The sequence below is a fragment of the Mytilus edulis genome, chromosome 4, assembly GCF_963676685.1.
Source record: "Mytilus edulis chromosome 4, xbMytEdul2.2, whole genome shotgun sequence".
Classification (NCBI taxonomy): domain Eukaryota; kingdom Metazoa; phylum Mollusca; class Bivalvia; order Mytilida; family Mytilidae; genus Mytilus; species Mytilus edulis.
The window spans coordinates 74,350,949-74,369,968 of NC_092347.1; the positions used below are offsets into that span (position 1 = coordinate 74,350,949).

Genomic DNA, 19,020 nt, shown 5'->3' on the forward strand with positions numbered 1-19,020 from the left:
ATATTGTCCAAAAATACCCTGATGGCCCTCACCTGAAACAATACATTAATCTTTAGTTAAAAAAAAATCTTTAGAATGTCAAACAATATCCTTTGGTTCCCCCTTTCATTACAAAATGTTAAATGAGGTTTACAGGGAATAATAAATTTTGAAAATATCTAAAACAACATATATGTCAGCTTAACACTGCAATAAATGTTTATAGAAGCTGATTAAAAGTGCCTGTTCATCTAGATTTACTTCAAAGAATTAGTGAAAATTGACAAATTCAAAATTACATGCAATTTTGTTGCTACTAATTGTGCTAGCATTGAATAAAAGGCCAGGAACACAAATATTGACGACAAAATCTGATTGTCAATATCAGGTTCTGGTACAGCTGTTGGATTATAGAACAGTGATAGCGGAAAAGTCACCTTAAAACAATTAATATAACTGAGCAAATATAGGCATACTGTGAAAGTGATTTTTATATTACATCAGATGTTCTAGTGGAATAAACTTGATTAATCCACACTGAAAGTAACAATATTTGATTATTCTACACCGAAAGTAACAATATATGATTACAAGATATTAGATAAATATGTCACATATGTATGATCGCCGAGTTTCTCATGCACATGTAAATCCTTTTTACAGAGTGTTTGTCAACAGAGGACTATTGCTGGATTCAGTGAAGTTTTATGGCTTTGACATGGATTACACTATAGCAGGTAAAAGTCTACCAATCAGAAACAAGCAATATTTTATTTGTAATATCAGGTAAGTAAGACCTTCCAAACACAACTGGTTGACAGTATAAAAAATATTTGAATCTGCCAGCAGCCACTTTTCTGAGTGTCACAATCACACCTTGGTCTCAATAGGGAAACATTTCCATAATTTAAAGATAAAGTCAGCCATCTTCAGAGAATGTGTTGCACTGATCTGTTCATATGAAGCGACATGCTTTTAACATGTTTAAGATCAGAATTTTTTCTCAAACAATGAGTTTGTTGTCTCATGTCAAGTCTTGACCATGTATTTTTTCCTTTTATAAGGGAGTTCATTGAAGCTATCAATATGATTGTCTGGGTGGAGTGCATTTTTGCAATTTGTATTCTCTTTTTTTCAAAAAAGGATGTTGCAAGTTCAACGATGCATGATTTAAATTAGCCTATCATATTAAGCAAGAAGGGTATATTTTACTGTGTTGCTTAAATAAGTTTTTGCTTTATAGTAAAAAAAACCAGTCACATTTTAGTGCACTCAGTAGTGGCCTCCTTTAATGAATTTCTCAGGAAAGTTCACCATTAATGTTATGATTTAAATTATGTGTATGAAAAGGGGCTAGTTGAAAAAAGGGTATTAATTTGTGCTACAAGATTTTTTACATCTAAAGCAAAACACTGTTACAGCTAATTTCAATCCAAAGTAATCTATGCTCTCTTATTCTGACTCTGGGCTCATTTCCTGTACTACCAATTCACCCTTTTGAACAGTAAAAAAAACCTGCAATAATAATTTCCAGCATTTGTATCATTTAAGTGCTTTTCTTGTCTTAGGTAGCTTGCACAGTAAATAAGGATTGTTTCATTTCACATTTTACCATATGATACAAAAGTTAACCTATAATTTCTAATAGGGGCATAGGGCATAAAATTACAATGCTATAAAAATTCCATCAGGTACTAGTTTACAATCCACTTTATTGCTTTGTTCGTGTACCTTTTCATTTCACATATAAACAACTTTCTAATCTCTATAAAAATGTCCTAATTTCCTGTTTACACCAAGCTAAGTGGTGACAATTTTGGAATTAAATTGATTATGGGCAATAACTCAACAACTCTATAAGTAGATAGGTATTATATGATATCGGCTACCTCAATGACAAATGTTGAAAGCCTCTTATTAATCAGGTACCTTGTTACTTTATTTACAGGTAAATTTCTCAGGTAGAAGAAAAGGCGGGAAACCCAGGTGTTGTATTTAATATAAATATGCTAAAAACGCTATTATTTATTCTGAATCTTTTCGGGTCATTTGTTTTGACCCAGATATAAAATGTAAAAAAAAGGTATACAATTACCATCCTGGTGTTTTAGGGGTAAACAAATATGCAGTTGCAATAGTACTTTTCATTAATAATTGTAGTATACGTAATTGCACCTGCTCCTATTGTTAAATTTCAGTGTATTCAAAAGACAGGATGTTGGTGTAATATAATCAGTATATGACTATATGGCTGCAGTCAGGAATAAATTTAAAATTCCCATCAGACTTTGAAATTATGGTATAATAAGTGTGCTTGTCTTGAGGATGACAGGGTGTTGGTTTAATTTCTAGAGCTTTATACTGTAACTGTAATTACATACCTAGTATTGAAGTGTAAAACCTAGCAAGGATGCAAAATTTAGTCTGAATTGTAGTACACGTAATTACATCTTTCTTGAATGTTGTTTTTAAAAATCTTGAATGACAAAAGAACGGATGTTGGAATGTTATTTCAGAACATTGTAAAAATTTACTTCTTGTTTATGTTCTTCTTCTATAATGCTTTTAAAGGGCCTTAGTCAATGAACTTCTGCTGCATAAATAGTTGATATTAACTAGCTGTAAGGGTTTGTGAATAAAAAAAAAGAAAAATGATACCATAAAACATTGGTCTTAGTCAATTACTGGTCACTTATATTTATAATGAGATAAATTATATTATCCATAAGAGACCAACTGAGGTAGATGTACAGCCTTCAAAAATTAACAAAACCCATAGTACATGGCAAGCTATAAAACTTAAAAGGCCAAGAAATTACAAAACGTAAAACAATTCAAATAGGAAAAGCAATGGCTTGATTATGCAGAGACCAATATAAGGTATACAACAATGATAAACGGGAACCAAAACAGCCACTGGCTTCTGCCTAGGGACAGGCATATACATAATGAGTTTTTTCTCTGGAATCATTGAACCTTTCAGGCATAAGTCCCAAGGGTTTGAGGTTACAGTTGACTAAACCTTAACAAAATACTTTTAAAGAATATCCCAACTACATTTGGTTCAAATAAGCAAAACTTTCTGACATTTGTAATTGAAATTCCAAATCTCTTAAAAGATTTTGCTTATTTGAACCAAATTTGGTTGGGATGTTCTTTTATAGGATATAGTATATAGTGACCTTCTTAGGTTTAAAATAATTATTGGGCTGTTATATCATGACCTGATAATTATTGGGCCATTATATCATGACCTGACTGAAAAGTTAATGCCCTGTCATATATTAACAAAAAAGGGGAAATCTGGTTTTACTGAAATTTAAGTACTGTTATGTCTTTGTGGCTATTTAAAAATGTCTTATCTTTTGTTGAAGGTTATCAGATTTGAAATTACGTCTTTCTTTATATTCTTATTGGGCTACAGTGATTCATCAAAATTTAAATTTGTATTTACAATATTTTTCTTTAAATGATTAAAGTGTAGGTGTTCTTTTAATCTTTACTGTTATGTCGGGACAATATTTTCACACTTAACAGGAAGTCATTTCTTGGGAATCACCCGAGCGGAAAAAACAGCTCTCCATCGACAGATTATCTATTGTGTATCTGTTTCCAAGCTCCATTTGAAATTTTATATTCTGTTTTGAAGTATTACTATTAGAAAAATTATTAAATAACTTCACCTTGAACGATGCATTCAAAAGTTTTGGTGCGTTTGATTAAAAGTAGCCATTAATTATTATTTTTACATCAACTTTTTACGTCTGTTAATTTTTGAAGATGCAATGATGTATTACAAAGACATCTATATTCAAATTGTTAAAGCTGGGAAATTTTTTTAATGTAGAAAAAGAATAATGGTTTTTAAAAGCTGTTTTGATCAAGTAGAATTGTGCGGATTTTCGCTATGATCTGTCATTTGAACACATTAACACGTCCAATGCCATAAATGTCTTATTATTAATTAATTTTCTTATTGTATTTTCAGTAATAAATTGTAAACATTTGAAACATAGAATCACTTTAACAGTTTGTTTGCAATTTTCAAATAACTTATTTTTTTTTTTAATTTTCATTTTTTATTGAAATCTGTACATTTGTTACTGTAGTAATGAAAACATCGAATACCGGTACCTTATCCCGGCCTCATTAATGTTAGTAATAGATCATGCAAATATATATGTGTTACTATTTGTTAGTTCATTTTACAAAAAAATATATCAGCTGTAGTTGCAATATAATACCGCATTTTTCATTTGCATTAAAAAATAACATAATAAAAGTTTAAAAATAAGGACCACAAATAAATGTATTCATCATATTAGAATAATTGTTTTAACAAACATACAGATATTCTAAGTTTTTATAGTTTTTTTAAGAATGGAAATTTTGAGGAAAAATAAGTAAAATAAAATTTAAAATAATTAAAAAAAAGAAAAAATTAACACAGAAAAAAAAGAAAATAAATATAAATATAATGTTCTGATGAATATTTTTGATGTAACTTTTTTGTTAGTTCACAAATTAACATTCTATCATGTTTTTCACATATGAATTATAATAGGACTTTAATTACAATCGAACAAATGAGTAAATTTAATCCACAATTTATTGAAATTTTCAATTTTCAAATAACTTGATATTGATAAATTTGAATTTAATTTATTTATTAATGTTGCTATTTTTACTTCTTTAGAGCAATTTTTTACTATACTTATATATTTCCCTTCTTCAACAATTAATTTTCAAAGCTAGTTGAAAATGGGAAGGGATTGTTCTACGACAAAGTAATCTTTGTATGGTTTCTGAATATTTACTCATAGTAATATATATATCAGTATGACAAACTTGAATGGGAATCCTTACTTGAATTGTTTTGCACTAGTCATTTGGGGGGCCCTTTATAGCTTACTGTTAGGAGTGAGCCAAGGCTCTCTGTTCCATTGTTAACTTTTTATACCTTTTGACTCGGACGGAGAATTGTCTCATTAGCAATCATACCACATCTTCTTATTATATATTTTTAATGAACCTCAAGCAGTCCACAAAATTTCAGGGGTCATTTTTGAATAGGCTCACCATTCATGATTTATGAGAAGATTACAGTATATCTGTATTTATAAGAAAAAAGTATCTCAGGCCTGAGAGATTTTTAGTTACTATCAGTCAAATTATTTGATGTTTTTAAAAGCTTTTATAGACTACCTGGTTTAAATAAGAGAAGAATTGGGATCCATAATTCAGATTCTCACCAATTCGAAGCTAGAAGCTGAAATTGATAATCAAGAAGAAGGTTTGCCACAAGAGGAAATCGTTCAAAGTCTACTATATCTTCTTTTACTACGATGATTTCTTTCAAATTGCCTAATACTAGTGTATCTGTACTCATTATGAGGCAGTGAAGTATTTAAGAAACAGGAAGTTATTTTTTAATGATGTGTTACATCGATAAACAGTTTGGTGCCAACTTCATCATCGTTTCTCAATTGGTTTGGTTTTTCAATTTATGTTTGATTGTTTGTATATTTTTCCAGCATATAGACCAATATTTTGGTAATGCGTAACTTTAAAGCAGATGAATGTCAATGGTTTTCTAATTAAGTGTAGCATATGTCTATTTGATGATAGGGGTTACATTATAGTTTGCTGGGATGGACAACTTCATCAGCTTTAATTGATCTGTTTTTTCGCCAGCTGTCTTGGTTTTTCCTTCATAGTTCATAATGTTACGTTTTTTTATTTCATCATTATCTGAAGATTTTTTTGTTAACTTTGATCAAGAAATGGATTAGGGCTAAAGAGTTGAGATAATCAGGATTAATTAACATGAAATGGTTATTTCCTGTAAAACTTAAGACATTCACCTGGCAAAACTTTACTCAAATATATACACCTACTCAAACAGTCACTGGCCTTTGTCAGTTACAGTGGCTGTGTTTTCTGTTTGAAAAAAAGATGTAAAGTATATATATACATTAAAGATAGGTAGCAAGAACTGTGGTATACTGTAGAAACCAAAGTTTTCATGGTTTTAGTATTTTACGTTTTTGTTACTAAATAAGATTTCATGGTAATTAATTTTCATGGTTTCTAGTATGCAAAATTATTATATTAATTGGTGGTTAAAATTTTATTATGGTTTTAATTTCATGGCTATTATCTATCCACCATAAATTATTGAAATTAAAACCCCAACAAGTTTTTTTGCTTTTACAGTATGTCAATCAGCCAGCAACCAAATGAGATAAAAACCAAAAGATGTGTATATAATATAAAAAAGAAGATGTGGTATGATTGCCAATGAGACAACTGTCCATAAGAGACCAAAATGACACAGACATACATTGGACATGGTACAATTCAGCTCTTGACATATGTTACAGACAATTGTCTTTTGTTAAAGACCATATGTTGACCTCTAGATTTCGTTCATCTCCTCTAGTGAAAAAAAGTAGTCTTTAGATTTCTTATTTTGAATGGGTTGCTGTCTCATTGGCATATACTGTTCTTCTCATAATAATAGCTGTTAGACAGAAACCCAACGATACTTTAAATACAAACATTATCTGATGTTGTTGAACCTATTTCCTGTGAATTGAAATACAAGTTACTTATAACTATGCATATCTTTATGAATGTGAGTATTAAAGGGAGAACACTTATAATAAATTTATGCAGCACATAATGTGTGACACTGACAGTGAACATGTATTTAATATTGAGCTTTAAAAAGGTTGATTGTTTTATTTAACGGAAAAAACAACGATACAAGGTACATAGTTATGCACATATGCCATGTCCTAGGGGTTTGGTTTCCACTAATGAATTGTTAATTGTTCTTAAATGCAAAAATACATGTACCAGTATGCATTGCAAAAAGTGTGCATAATTGCCAAGGTATGGTTTTCATTTGTGATTTTTAATTGTTTAAAACATACAAAAATACAAATCTAAAAAGTACAAAAAATACAAAGAAAATGTAGGAGTCTTGTTACACCGCATGTTTAAACGTGGTTTAAACAAAGATAGAATTATTGTTTTTGTCATAATTGTCATGTTCACAGGTACATTACAATAAGAACTTGTCATTAACCTGATAAAATGACAAGTATTTAAGGAAGATGACTTTAAATAGGGGACAACACAAAATGTGCAATAGCTGACTATGTGATATGGGTTTCACTTATTGTTGAAGGCTGTATGGTGACCTATAGTTTAAATTTTAGGGTCATCTGTGGAGAGTTGTCTTATTAGAAATTGTACCATATTTTCTTTCTTTTACAAATACATTTGGACAGCAATTTTCTTACTTGTTTAAGACAGTTTGTCTAGGCACAAATCATGCCACTCTCTTTGAGAGAGTACTGATGTAACAAGAGGTGCCAGGGAGTGGATGATTGGACTTTATTATCAATTGTCAGTTGTCACTAATGTTAAGTGATCAGAGAGCCAAAAAATGATTGATATGCATCCTTCTAATCGTATTTTTGACTATAAGTGTCAAATTGAGAAAAAAAAACTTTTGTTTTTACATATTATTTTTTTACAATTCATAGTCTCCTGGGTACTCCTTGCCAACCCTCTCATTTTGTATTTATATTGTCATTGTCAAATTATATCCCCTTTTAACCCCTTGTAAGCTCATGATAAATGAAGATGGTAACATTTTATTGAATAACATCAAGAAGTTATGGCGTTAATATGACAAGGTCTTCCTGTTTGTCTTTTGAACACGAAACAGGAGTAGGACAGGAGGCATTATTTCAGCCTGACTTGTATAACAAATATCACACTTTGAACTAAATACAGCAGTACATCAGAGAGCATTATTAATGCTCGGCTTGTTTGACAAATTCACAGTGACTTACTAGTAGACCATTTATTAAAATTTCTACCAATGTCAGTTTCACTTGTAAAAAGAATATAAATTCTTTTGTTCTTAACATAAGAATTTGTTAAAGTACACATTAAAACATGATTATGTATTATTATTAGTACATTTCTTGTAATAGAATAAGATGATGCATTCAAATGTCAAAAGGTGAAAATATTACAACATATTTTAGATATATATGCAATCATAAATCATTGCAAATTAATTGAATTAACCAGACAGCTTTGGGGGAATTTTTCTTTAAAGCATTTCATTTTGGGAAAAAAATTTCAGAAAAATTTCAAGTTTATGAAATGATTCTGTTGGTAGTACAGGTATTATTTATGGGTAACTCTTGGAAGGGGTTGAAAGAAGAGGTATATTTTTTTCGTGTATGGGAATGAATTTTAAAGGAAAACATTGAAATAAAATGAATGCAGTGGGCAATTCTTAAACAAAACCTACTTTCTAATTCAAAAGAAATTATCACATTTGTATAAAAAATTGTCTTTAAACTTATTTCTGACACTTTTAATTTGTCTGAGTTTGCTGAAAATTTAAATACAGGAAATTACTGATATTTTTATGTTTTGGAAAAATTTCATGCCACAAAAATGTTGTTTTGGATATACAATGTATAGGCCTACGTAATTTTTGAAAATTTAAATTGAAAACTTTTGTTTCACCAATAAAAACAAACTTGATGCAATACAGAATACTAGACCAACGAATCGGTAGATAAGAAATTTTAAATTGTGCATTATTATGATCACGTAGCTCTTGCTTGACAACTAAAATGAAAATTGCTATGTTTTTTCCCAAAAGTACTTAAAACTTCTTAGGAAAAATGTAAACCTTTGCTGAATCATTCAGAGGAATTTCAAGAGTACACATCGCTTTCTACTAAAGTATGAACGTAAGCTTTTGTTATCTTCATGAGATTTTTTGTTTGTTAGGTTAGTTTCTTTTCACCTGGACAACATGCCTGCACGACAAGATAAATCATTACAGAAAAAACCATCAAAGTTGTTAAAGAATACAACTGGATGTTAAAGTACATGCATTGTATAAATTATTGATTGATGTTTACCAAAACTCCAGTGGCAAATATTTCAGGCATGTTCAAAGCAATTGGTAAAAGGTAATATAAAGACATACAGAGGTCAATATATATGCTACAGTATGCATTCATGCTATTTGTAAATTTTTACTCTGTTGAAATGTTTTGTTGCATTCATGTGTACCAACAAAATTGATAAAAAATGGTATCTAACAAGTGATAAATTTACAGTACATTTATAACTTTGAAAATTATCCCAAATCTATCACTATTTTTTACAGTATCCAAAAAATACCAAAATTTTAAAAATCTAAAACAACTTGCACTAGCAATATCTTTCATTTACAAAATTATGTTAAATGATATATTTAAAGTTTTTTCCTTTTTTTCCTTTCAAGCAGATGTTCCGTGATTTTTCATTGCACCTGAATTCACGCCTATTTTCAGGTGACAAAGGTTATCTTTCAAAAGTTTACAAATACTTATAAATGACGATTTTTCTGTTTGACATGCAATCTTTTGAAAAGCAAAACATTGTTATTTTATGTGGTCATCAATGCAACAATTACCAAAATATGATTTTCCAAATGATAAAATTATGAAATGTCAGAACTAGATAATGAAAATTACCCTATCTTTAAGATGTAGTGATTGGTTTAGTGATCTAGTTTCACAAAAACAGAAATTATGGGTGTTTTGTAGACAATATCAATAGCTTGAGTGATTAGCGTGATGACAAGATGTAAAGATGTCTGGCAATGTAGCTTACTTGTAGAAATTTCATCTGCATATTTTTTATCCTTTAGAGTGCTCCACCTACTTAGGGTTAAAAAAGCATTTTTAAGGAAATAATTGTGCATCTAAAATTGCATCAGATATCAAGTTTTGTTTTAGACAAAAGAATTATGCATATCATGGTACTTTTGAAATAATGAGAGCATGTCTACCCTTCTGTCATGTCGTTGCTATTCTAGTGTACTAGTATTGTCACTAGATATAATAAAGTTCAATATACCTTATTGTACAGTGAGTGATTTATGGAAGGGAAAAATATTTGCTAATTACACAATTAAGATAAAAATGAGAAAATATACACTCAAGAAAATTGAATCTTTAGGGGAAATTAGATTCAAGGATAACAAAACTTTACCTCAATAAAAAAAATACTGTCATCTATGAAAATTACCATAAAGTTTTCTTCTGAATTGTTAGATGTTAAAGTAAGGTTATCATTTGCCATAAACTTGATCATAATGTGTGTGTGTGATTTTATTTCTGTAGAGACATTTGAAACTTGGGATGCAACATTTCTCACAAAATTGATAGTTCATAAACTTTCATTCTGACAATACTCTGGTTATCTCCCTTGTAAGTAATGTATACAAATAAGGAGATGTAGTATAATTGCCAGTTTCGAATTCATTGTATAGATCACAGCTCACAACATGACTCACTTCTTGGACAAATCATTATGGAAATCCCTGATGAATTGAATGCTTTGTTAGCAGCCATGAACCTGCTTGGAAGTTTTCCGCAAGTACTGACCAGGTAACCATACAATTGACATGGAACAAGGCTAAGGAACCAGAGGCATCCTCCAGTAAATCCAAACCTGCCTGCCCTGGAAAAAAGTAAACCACCATCCACCAGGAGAAGGGATGCCAAGCATTATGACCAGTGGGTGCAGGTCAAAAGCTCTGCTGCAACATCAGCTGAGGTTATACCACCAAACACCAGGGTAGACCAGAAACAGCAAACAGAAGCCAAAACATAGCTAGAGGGAAACAGGGAGATAATACCTACAAAATACCAAGGTGAACCTGAGGGGATTGTCATCAAAACAGACATCATCATCAGTCTGTTCCACCCAAGGAAGGCATGCCATCACCAATATTTTCTTCAACCAACCAGCGACAGAGGCAAGCGATGCTGGATTGACTACAACAAGGGATTTGACCTAGATGATCCCGAGTTACTCCGGACACCACCACACACATCGCCACTAATAATGCCATCTCCAGAGGCAGTAACAACAGCACTATCGATCTTGGAACGGCCAGATACGCCATATCATACTCCTCAATGTAAAGTTAAAGCTAAACGGTCATCAAAACTATAACCGCACAATAGGTAGAAGTTAGTCCACAATATCCAGACAGGATAGCCAGACAGTAAAACCCACATATCATCAATTGCCAGTTAGACAACACTGGTACCTTAAAGACTAATGGACAAAGATGTAAAAAAAAATTAAAGACTACCATACAACCTTCAAAAATGAGCAATTCCCATTTCATTTGGCAAGCTATAAAATGCCCTTGTATGACAGTATGTGGAATAATTCAAAAGAGAAAACCCATGGACATATTTTTACTTCTGGTAACAACAAAGGAAAAAACATTATGACAGACACAAACCAACAACAACCAATGGAATACAGGTTCTTGTTTGGGGCCTGTATAGAAAGATGTACATAGTCTGAATAAAAATTTCTCCCCTGTTAGGCAGTTTGCCCATTCAGAATGGTTTCAATGGGAAGTTAACTCGTAAATTAATATAATGAATGAGAGTATAACAACTGCACCAGAATTAAGTCAGTTAAGATCTGGGGGAGGAAAAATTATTTTTTAAAGTATTATAGCTTTTAGTTTTGTGAAGTATCTTGGGATGCACTAAGCACATGACTCTAGCAATTATAATGGCTATTAAGGATTGTCAAAATTCTAAAAGATCAAGTTGTATAATGGCATGAAACGTATGTCGTAATGACTTTATTTCAATCTTCAAATAGAAATCCTTACCTTGAAGTGCACTGAACAACTGCATCTTTGAGGATTATTGTTTCCAGTTAACATTTATTTAATCTAAATCTCTTAGTTCTAATATTTTTTCAAAGGGTAAAAAATCATGCCAATAAAGTGGTGTTCCTGCATAATCCAAAGGGTAAATGCACTTGCACATTCATTGATTTGTGCTGCATAACATAAATATTTGCTTTAATTCTTTCAGCTAAAAAATTCTCAAATGTGACTTGCCAGAGTACTTATGATTATAGTAGAGTACAAATGAATGTCAGGGACGGATCCAGTCATTTTTATAAGGGGTTTCCCAACCCAGAAGAAAAAGGGTGTACCAACTATATTTCACCATTCAAATGCATTGATCTTTAAAAAAAAAAAGGGGGGGAGGGGGTTGCAACCCATAGAATCCTCCGCCTAGATCTACCACTGAATGTTGTGCTTCAGTTATTTTCGATGTTATAACCAAGCTTTTGAGTTTGTCCTTAATTTGAGACAAGAATACATGTCTTATATGTATCAATGTAAAATATAATTGACATGCAATAGACACTATTCATTTTAGACCTGAAAATTTACATACATAATAGTACTAATTATAAAAGTTTCAAATGTCAGTCATCCACTGGAATGATGTATGGTCAATTTCTGTGTATTTGTATCAAAATCAGGAAGTTGATGAACATCACTGAACTTTGAATATTTTAAAGTTTCAAAAAGTACTCTAAGGATCTTCCAACCAATTTATAGTTAATATGGGGACAGGAGAGTTTTGAAGATGAATATCCTGGTATATATAGCCTGGTAAAAGGTGACAAAAAGAAAAAAAGCATGCATACTGATAGCAACATATACAAATGTACATTTAATTCACAAAATATCCCCATACCCCACCGGAACATTTAATTATTGTCCCCAAATACTGTGAAAAGTAAGGGAAACGGCCCTGTTATGAACTAAATTCTGCCCCCTCCCTTTTTCCTTGATTAATTGACCATAACATTAAGTAAGCATGTTTAGAAAAAACACTTGTTTCCTTGAATCTTTTTTTGACCTATGAGAGTCATGACCTTCATCAAGTGAAGCAGACAAGTTTACATTGTAGACCACAAAATGCACTAGGAAGTATCTTCACATGTTAAAATTGATATGATATTAAAAAAGTTTTTTTTGCGCTTCTTTCATGTGATAGATATTTGACAATTAATGACTCAGAAATTGACATTCATTGATAATAATATAAGGATAAATTTATGCACCTTGATGTTTTTGATGACCGAATACAAAAGAATCTTTCTAAGATGTGCAGTTTGAAAGGTACGGATGATGTTCATATTGTGGGAAAAGTATTTTAAACGTCTATTAAACTGACCCTTACTTCAAAAGTAATTAAAGTATAAAACAGGAAATCAGCATAAATAAAATTGAATAATAAAATGTCTCTTCTTTGTGAAAAGCTTGATAAAAAGAGCAATATGTTCAAATGAAAATGCTGTTTTTCATATGTTTGCAACCTCAAAGGAAATTTAAGTTATAAAGATGGGATACCTAAAGAAATCTGACTGATCAAAGAGGCAATAGAATTAGAGAGAGTTGTTCTTAAAAATAAACCCTTGTAGATTCTTTTAGCAGCACTTAATTCTTTAATAAAAGAAACAAAAAGCAACAAAAAAGTTACATTGGTTTTAAAGAATGTTATTCACTTTACAAAACACATCACTTTGACTGCTTTTGTAATGTTTGCTGTTTTGTAAATGAAAGCTATCTATCTGTTTTTGGAAAAACAAACCGCATTGACATTCAACATTGATGGTACACATACTAAGATCAGAAGCTAAGATATCTAAAAAAAGACTGATTTGATGATTTTATTTACAGATGATTATAATTGGTCCTTTAAGTTATATATACAAAATGTACATAATTATTTATAGAAGACAGACTGGTGCCTTAACTTATTTCAATCTATCTTTGTTTGTTGTCTACAATTTCAATAAAATTGAGAATGGAAATGGGGAATGTGTCAAAGAGACAACAACCCGACCATAGAACAGACAACAGCAGAAGGTCACCAACAGGTCTTCAATGCACCGAGAAATTCACGCACCCGGAGGCGTCCTTCAGCTGGCCCCTAAACAAACCTGAACGTGAAAGTTATGTTTGAATGGGGTTTTTTTTGCAGTTTGTTTTCTCTCTTTGATTGTCATTTTCACACTGTTCAGTGCAGAAGTGTTAGGAGGTGTCTCTTTGGTAACCCAACTGAACAAGGGTTTTAATGTTGCATCATTATACTGTTGACAACATATAGCTGTTTGTTGTTTCATCCTGTAACTATTTGGGTAGCATCAGCTCACCTCAAAATGTAAGAGATCAAGGGTTGGATATCTTGTTAGGAACAAACAAAGAGTACAAATTTGGTACGATAATTTGATGTCTTGCAGACTCTAACATTGTGAGCTAGAATGTTGTCACTGGTGGATCCAGAAATTTTTATAAGGGGGACCCCAGTCGCATCATGCTTCAGTGATTCCCCATATAATCAACCACATTGTTTTCCACAAAAGGGGGCCCAGTCCCCTTGATCCCCCTGGATCCACCTATGTTGGTCCAGTACAAAGCATGGGTTATATTCATGTCACATTCATATAATCTCATCCTGAATGTGCAGCAATTTTTTTTTAAAGATTGAAACAAATTTAATCACATCATTCAATCAAGTTTTGATGACTTTTGATTGGCTTTTCCAATGTTCAATTATTCTTTCTTATTGGAAACACATGTACATGTTAAAATTCTTATTATTTCAGTATACAAATCTCCAGAATATGAAACCCTAGGATTTGATTTGATAAAGAACAAGTTGCTAGAGATGGGATACCCTGAACCAATTGGAGAGTTTGAATATGATCCAACATTCCCAATAAGGTTTGTAGAAAAAGTTCTAACACAGAGAAAAAGGGAGACATGTGATAGATAAAATCCATTTATAAAAGATAAAAGATATTTAAAACACTTGGATATAAAATCCTGTAGCATTTTGGCAGTTGAAAACAGAAGAAACTGAGTCAGTTTCATATATTGTTACACTATGTCATCTGAAATAGTGATAGATTGTAACACAGTAATCATCTATAGTATTTTGGATAGAAAGCCTTGCTGGGAGTAGTCTTTAACATGCAATATGATTATTTTGGGGAGAAGGCATGAAAAACTTGCATACAGATTTAAAAAAATACAGGAAATGAAATGAATGAGTACAAGACAAATATTCCATGAATTATTACATTGGTTGCAATGAATTACATTGATTTCCCAGTTAGATAAAAACCGATAATTTCACATGTGAAATAAACGTGGTTATTTCACTCTCTGACGTCATACAACAATATACAATTATGGCCCGTTGAAGAGGTGAATATCCAAAATTGTCAACACGAGAAGGTTATTTCATTGAGGGCGCAGCCCGAAGTGAAATAACTTTTAAGGGTTGACAATTTTGGATATTCATCGACTCTAAGGGGCCACAATTGTTTTATTATACTGAACTAACATTGGAAAGGCCTTTCGAACACTTCTTTGGACTTTACACAACAGTCAACACAAACAGACAAGCTGAAAATACCTTTAACGGCTTTGTGTTCTAGAATTTCTCGAATGTACAACAAAGGTAGAATCTTTTTGTAAAATATTGATGGCCCTGAAAAGGACCGTTTATAAGAGACACGGCTGCTGGCACTCTTTTCATGACCACTGCCTTATTTCCATTTCTCTCGGTGGGCTTCCAGTGTAACGTGAACGCTGCCATTTTGTTTATTTATGTCTGTGACGTCATTTTCATTGGAGGTAACTCAAGTACAAATCAACAAACTGAAAAGGTTATTCACCGGTGAATAATAGGGTTATTCACCGCTGGTGCAAATTTTTAGGGTTATTCGTCCTTCCTTGCAATTGAATGAAAAACAACTGAATTATTCCATGTCACGTGATAACGTTTCACCCAATAGAATTGTTTAAAATATATGTAAGGTATAATAATAGGCGTTGTCAAGACGTCGATAACGTCGGATCAAAACAAATTGTCAATGCATAGGAAAAAGATATAGTTCCTTACATTTTTCACATTAATTTCATAAAAAAAAAAGCCATTTGCCAATGTAATAAAAAGAATAACTACTCGCCGTATTTGAATATCAAAAATAAGACAACTTGTGACCGAACGCCGCTATGGATTAAACGAGTGCGCAGCACAAGTTTAATCCATGCGTCGTTCGATCACACGTTGTCTTATTTTTGATATTCAAATACGGCGATTAGTTATACTATAAATAACTGGAAATAACAACAAAATCAAAGGGACAAAGATTCTATAATGACAAAAATTATTACACTTTCAAGGGCACACAAAGGTGGCTTAATTGTCTGTAATAGCAAATGTAATGGATGAAAACAAAAATTGAAGGTATTTGCTGTAAAACAGTATTTTATTTGAACTCAGGTTTGTCCAACCTTAAACATTATATTTTAACTAATAGTCTTTAGTGATGCAAAATGGATCCAGATGACCCCAGGTTTCCAGCCATTCAGGACAGGTCAAGTACGATAGTTTTTTTTATTACTTCCGGAGGCAAATCAGACAGACAGTTAAACATTCTTTGCAGTGAAAACTTTTGATGCCATATATTTTTTTATTAACCCTCTTAAAAGTTTGACTTCCATCTATCAAAGATGATGTTTACTTCAAACAGAACTAAGCACATCAACAATGGTCACTTAAGGTTAAGATGTTTTCTCACTCTTTATTGAGTGTAGCACCTCATTATAGAGATTTATAAAACCCTCTTCGCCTTGACAGTCTTCATTATAGGAATATAAATTATTCCCTTCACTGCCAAGCTTTAAATTAATGATGAAATTTGAGTTAATTGTTTAATATCATGTATTTATTACCCCTTAGAACATTGATATTGATGCTGCGATTTACTGCACAAAAATTGAGCATTAAATAGTATCATATCACTGAAGAAAATGTGTTTTGTTTTCTTTTTTCAATTGATTGATTTATATTTGTTATTTAATTGAATACAGTTGTCAGTGGGTGATTTTATTGAAGTAATAGAGGATTTATTGTAAACAGAAGTACGAAATTGTTACACAATTATGAAAATCAAAGGGTTTTCATTAGAACTTTGTTACTTACATATCTATTCCATATACATGTGAATGGTTTCAGCCCACCTCATTTTGTGCATGTAGCTATTCAGCTATTTAGTTTTATATTATATTGTTGCTTTTTTAGGGTGTGCATCTATAAGTACTAGAGGTGTACTATGTTGGTGGTTGGTGTGGCTGTTGTACTTGGCAATATTTTTGAAAAATATTATGCATTTTATGCATAGATAAATTCAGTCAGGAACTTTAAGATTTGGCTTCGGTCATTGATGCTGTATTTGGCCTATTAACAGAAACTGCCTTTGCTTTCTTCATGCTGGTGACAGATTATCAAAGGTCACTAGCATTTATACACATCTGATCTAGATTCCAGTATAAATATATGGCTTTTCACAAATGGTATTGGTTGATGTCTCCCATCACAAACTGTTACAAAAGGACTTTTCTTGGGGTTTGATTGTGTTTAATTTTATGCTGATTCAGCATTCTACAGATTTTCCTCAGCCTACAAATATGATATTATAATTTGTTTTAGTGACATCCTGAAATCATCCACAAAAAGTATCACATAAGATCTAAAGGTCACTTTGTTTTTACCATTTAGTACTTGAAATGAATAATTCAAGATGTGTACTACTGATTTTGGCAGATGCTTTCTTAGAACACCTGCACTGTTCAATTAATAGACAATTAAATTTTCAAAATCTATAATACTTATATGAGTTTGAACTGATTTAATTGATTGCAGCTTTTAGTAGGTTAGAGTCTTGTTGATTTAAAAATCAGGATTTCGATTAATTGTTTTTCATACATATCTGAAAAGTTTGTGTTTGAGTCTATATGTACTTCTACAAAAAAAAGGGAAAACTGCTTTTGTATGATGTCACCACCTTATTTACTTTGAAATCTTGACTCGTGAAGTCCATCTTTTCATTTGAAATTTTATGATAATCAGCTTTAATACAGAAAATGGAAATCTTCAATTCAAACTCTTTTGTAACTCTTAGATTTAAAAACCCCAAAAGTATTAGGAATTATCAAATATCATCTGTCAGATGTTGTCAAATATCAATATTTATAGTTTTGAACTTAAATTGTCTTTTATATCTGCTAAGATCTTAAAATTTCAAATAACCCCAAATCTGCCAAAATAGTCTCATTTTGAGGTCTTGTAGTAACTATTCAGATATTGCAACAACCTTACCCTAAAAGATTTTTTATTATAAAAACGTCTTATTGACAGATATTAATGTATAAGAATATATTTGCGGATGAGACAGATCTCATAGTTAACTTTACAAAATACTATGGGTAAAAATGGTTGTCTTTCCCTCAATGAAAGTCACATGATGGAAGACAAAGGGATGCTACTGCAGAATATTACAAAGACATCACCACTGATATTTCTACACTAGAAAATCTTTTACCATATCTTCTTCTTTTCTGTAACTTCTTCCTGCTATTTAGGAGCACATGCAAAAGGATTCAAAAGTCAAGGGTAATATTAAATGAACACAATCTAAAGATGGAAAATATCTTCCTATTCTGTTTTTTAACAGTTTATTATCAAAGATTTATACTTTTTTGCAATTTTAGTGGCTTTATGATTCTTTATTTACCATTTCTTTTCTGTAAAATTAATTTGACCAAATAATGTCCCTCATTTTGAAGACGGAAACGGTTGGGGGACTGAAGGTTTTAACTTACTAGCAAGAATCGCCAAGTAATGGTGTTTGTTTATAACAGATCTAACACAGGTGAATGAAGTTTGCCAAAAAAAAAAAAGGAAAAGAAAAAGTTTTTGGCACCTGAAGATTAAAGTGGTTCCCTTCACCAATCAAAATAAATATTCTCTGATTGGCTTAATTAATCTCCCCGCCAGAGTTACATAAACGTTCACTTTAAACTTAATTTCTGTCTTATTTTAGCAAACCAGATGTTAGGCACAATGAAATTACTATATAATGGCTTTCAGTCCTGATGTTTGTAAAATCAATCTTCTTACCATATAATTTTGTTTAAGATTCAGTGGTTAAAAGAAATATAGCTTTGAGCTGCAACTGCATGTATTGTTTAGAAGTAATCGTTTAAAGTTTTACAAAGAGTTAAAGAAGCATTTCGAACTTAGCCAAGAACTCCCA

General features: G+C 31.5%; 1 protein-coding gene across 1 annotated transcript in view; it reads left to right on the top strand.

Annotated features, from left to right (window-relative positions):
* The window catches only part of LOC139520518 (cytosolic purine 5'-nucleotidase-like), a 94,256-nt gene that overhangs the window by 4,618 nt on the left and 70,618 nt on the right, over nt 1–19,020 (top strand). The window contains exons 3-4 of the mRNA XM_071313204.1: nt 643–716; nt 14,518–14,635. Coding sequence (XP_071169305.1) covers nt 643–716; nt 14,518–14,635 — 192 coding nt within the window. The remainder of the gene's footprint in view (nt 1–642; nt 717–14,517; nt 14,636–19,020) is intronic.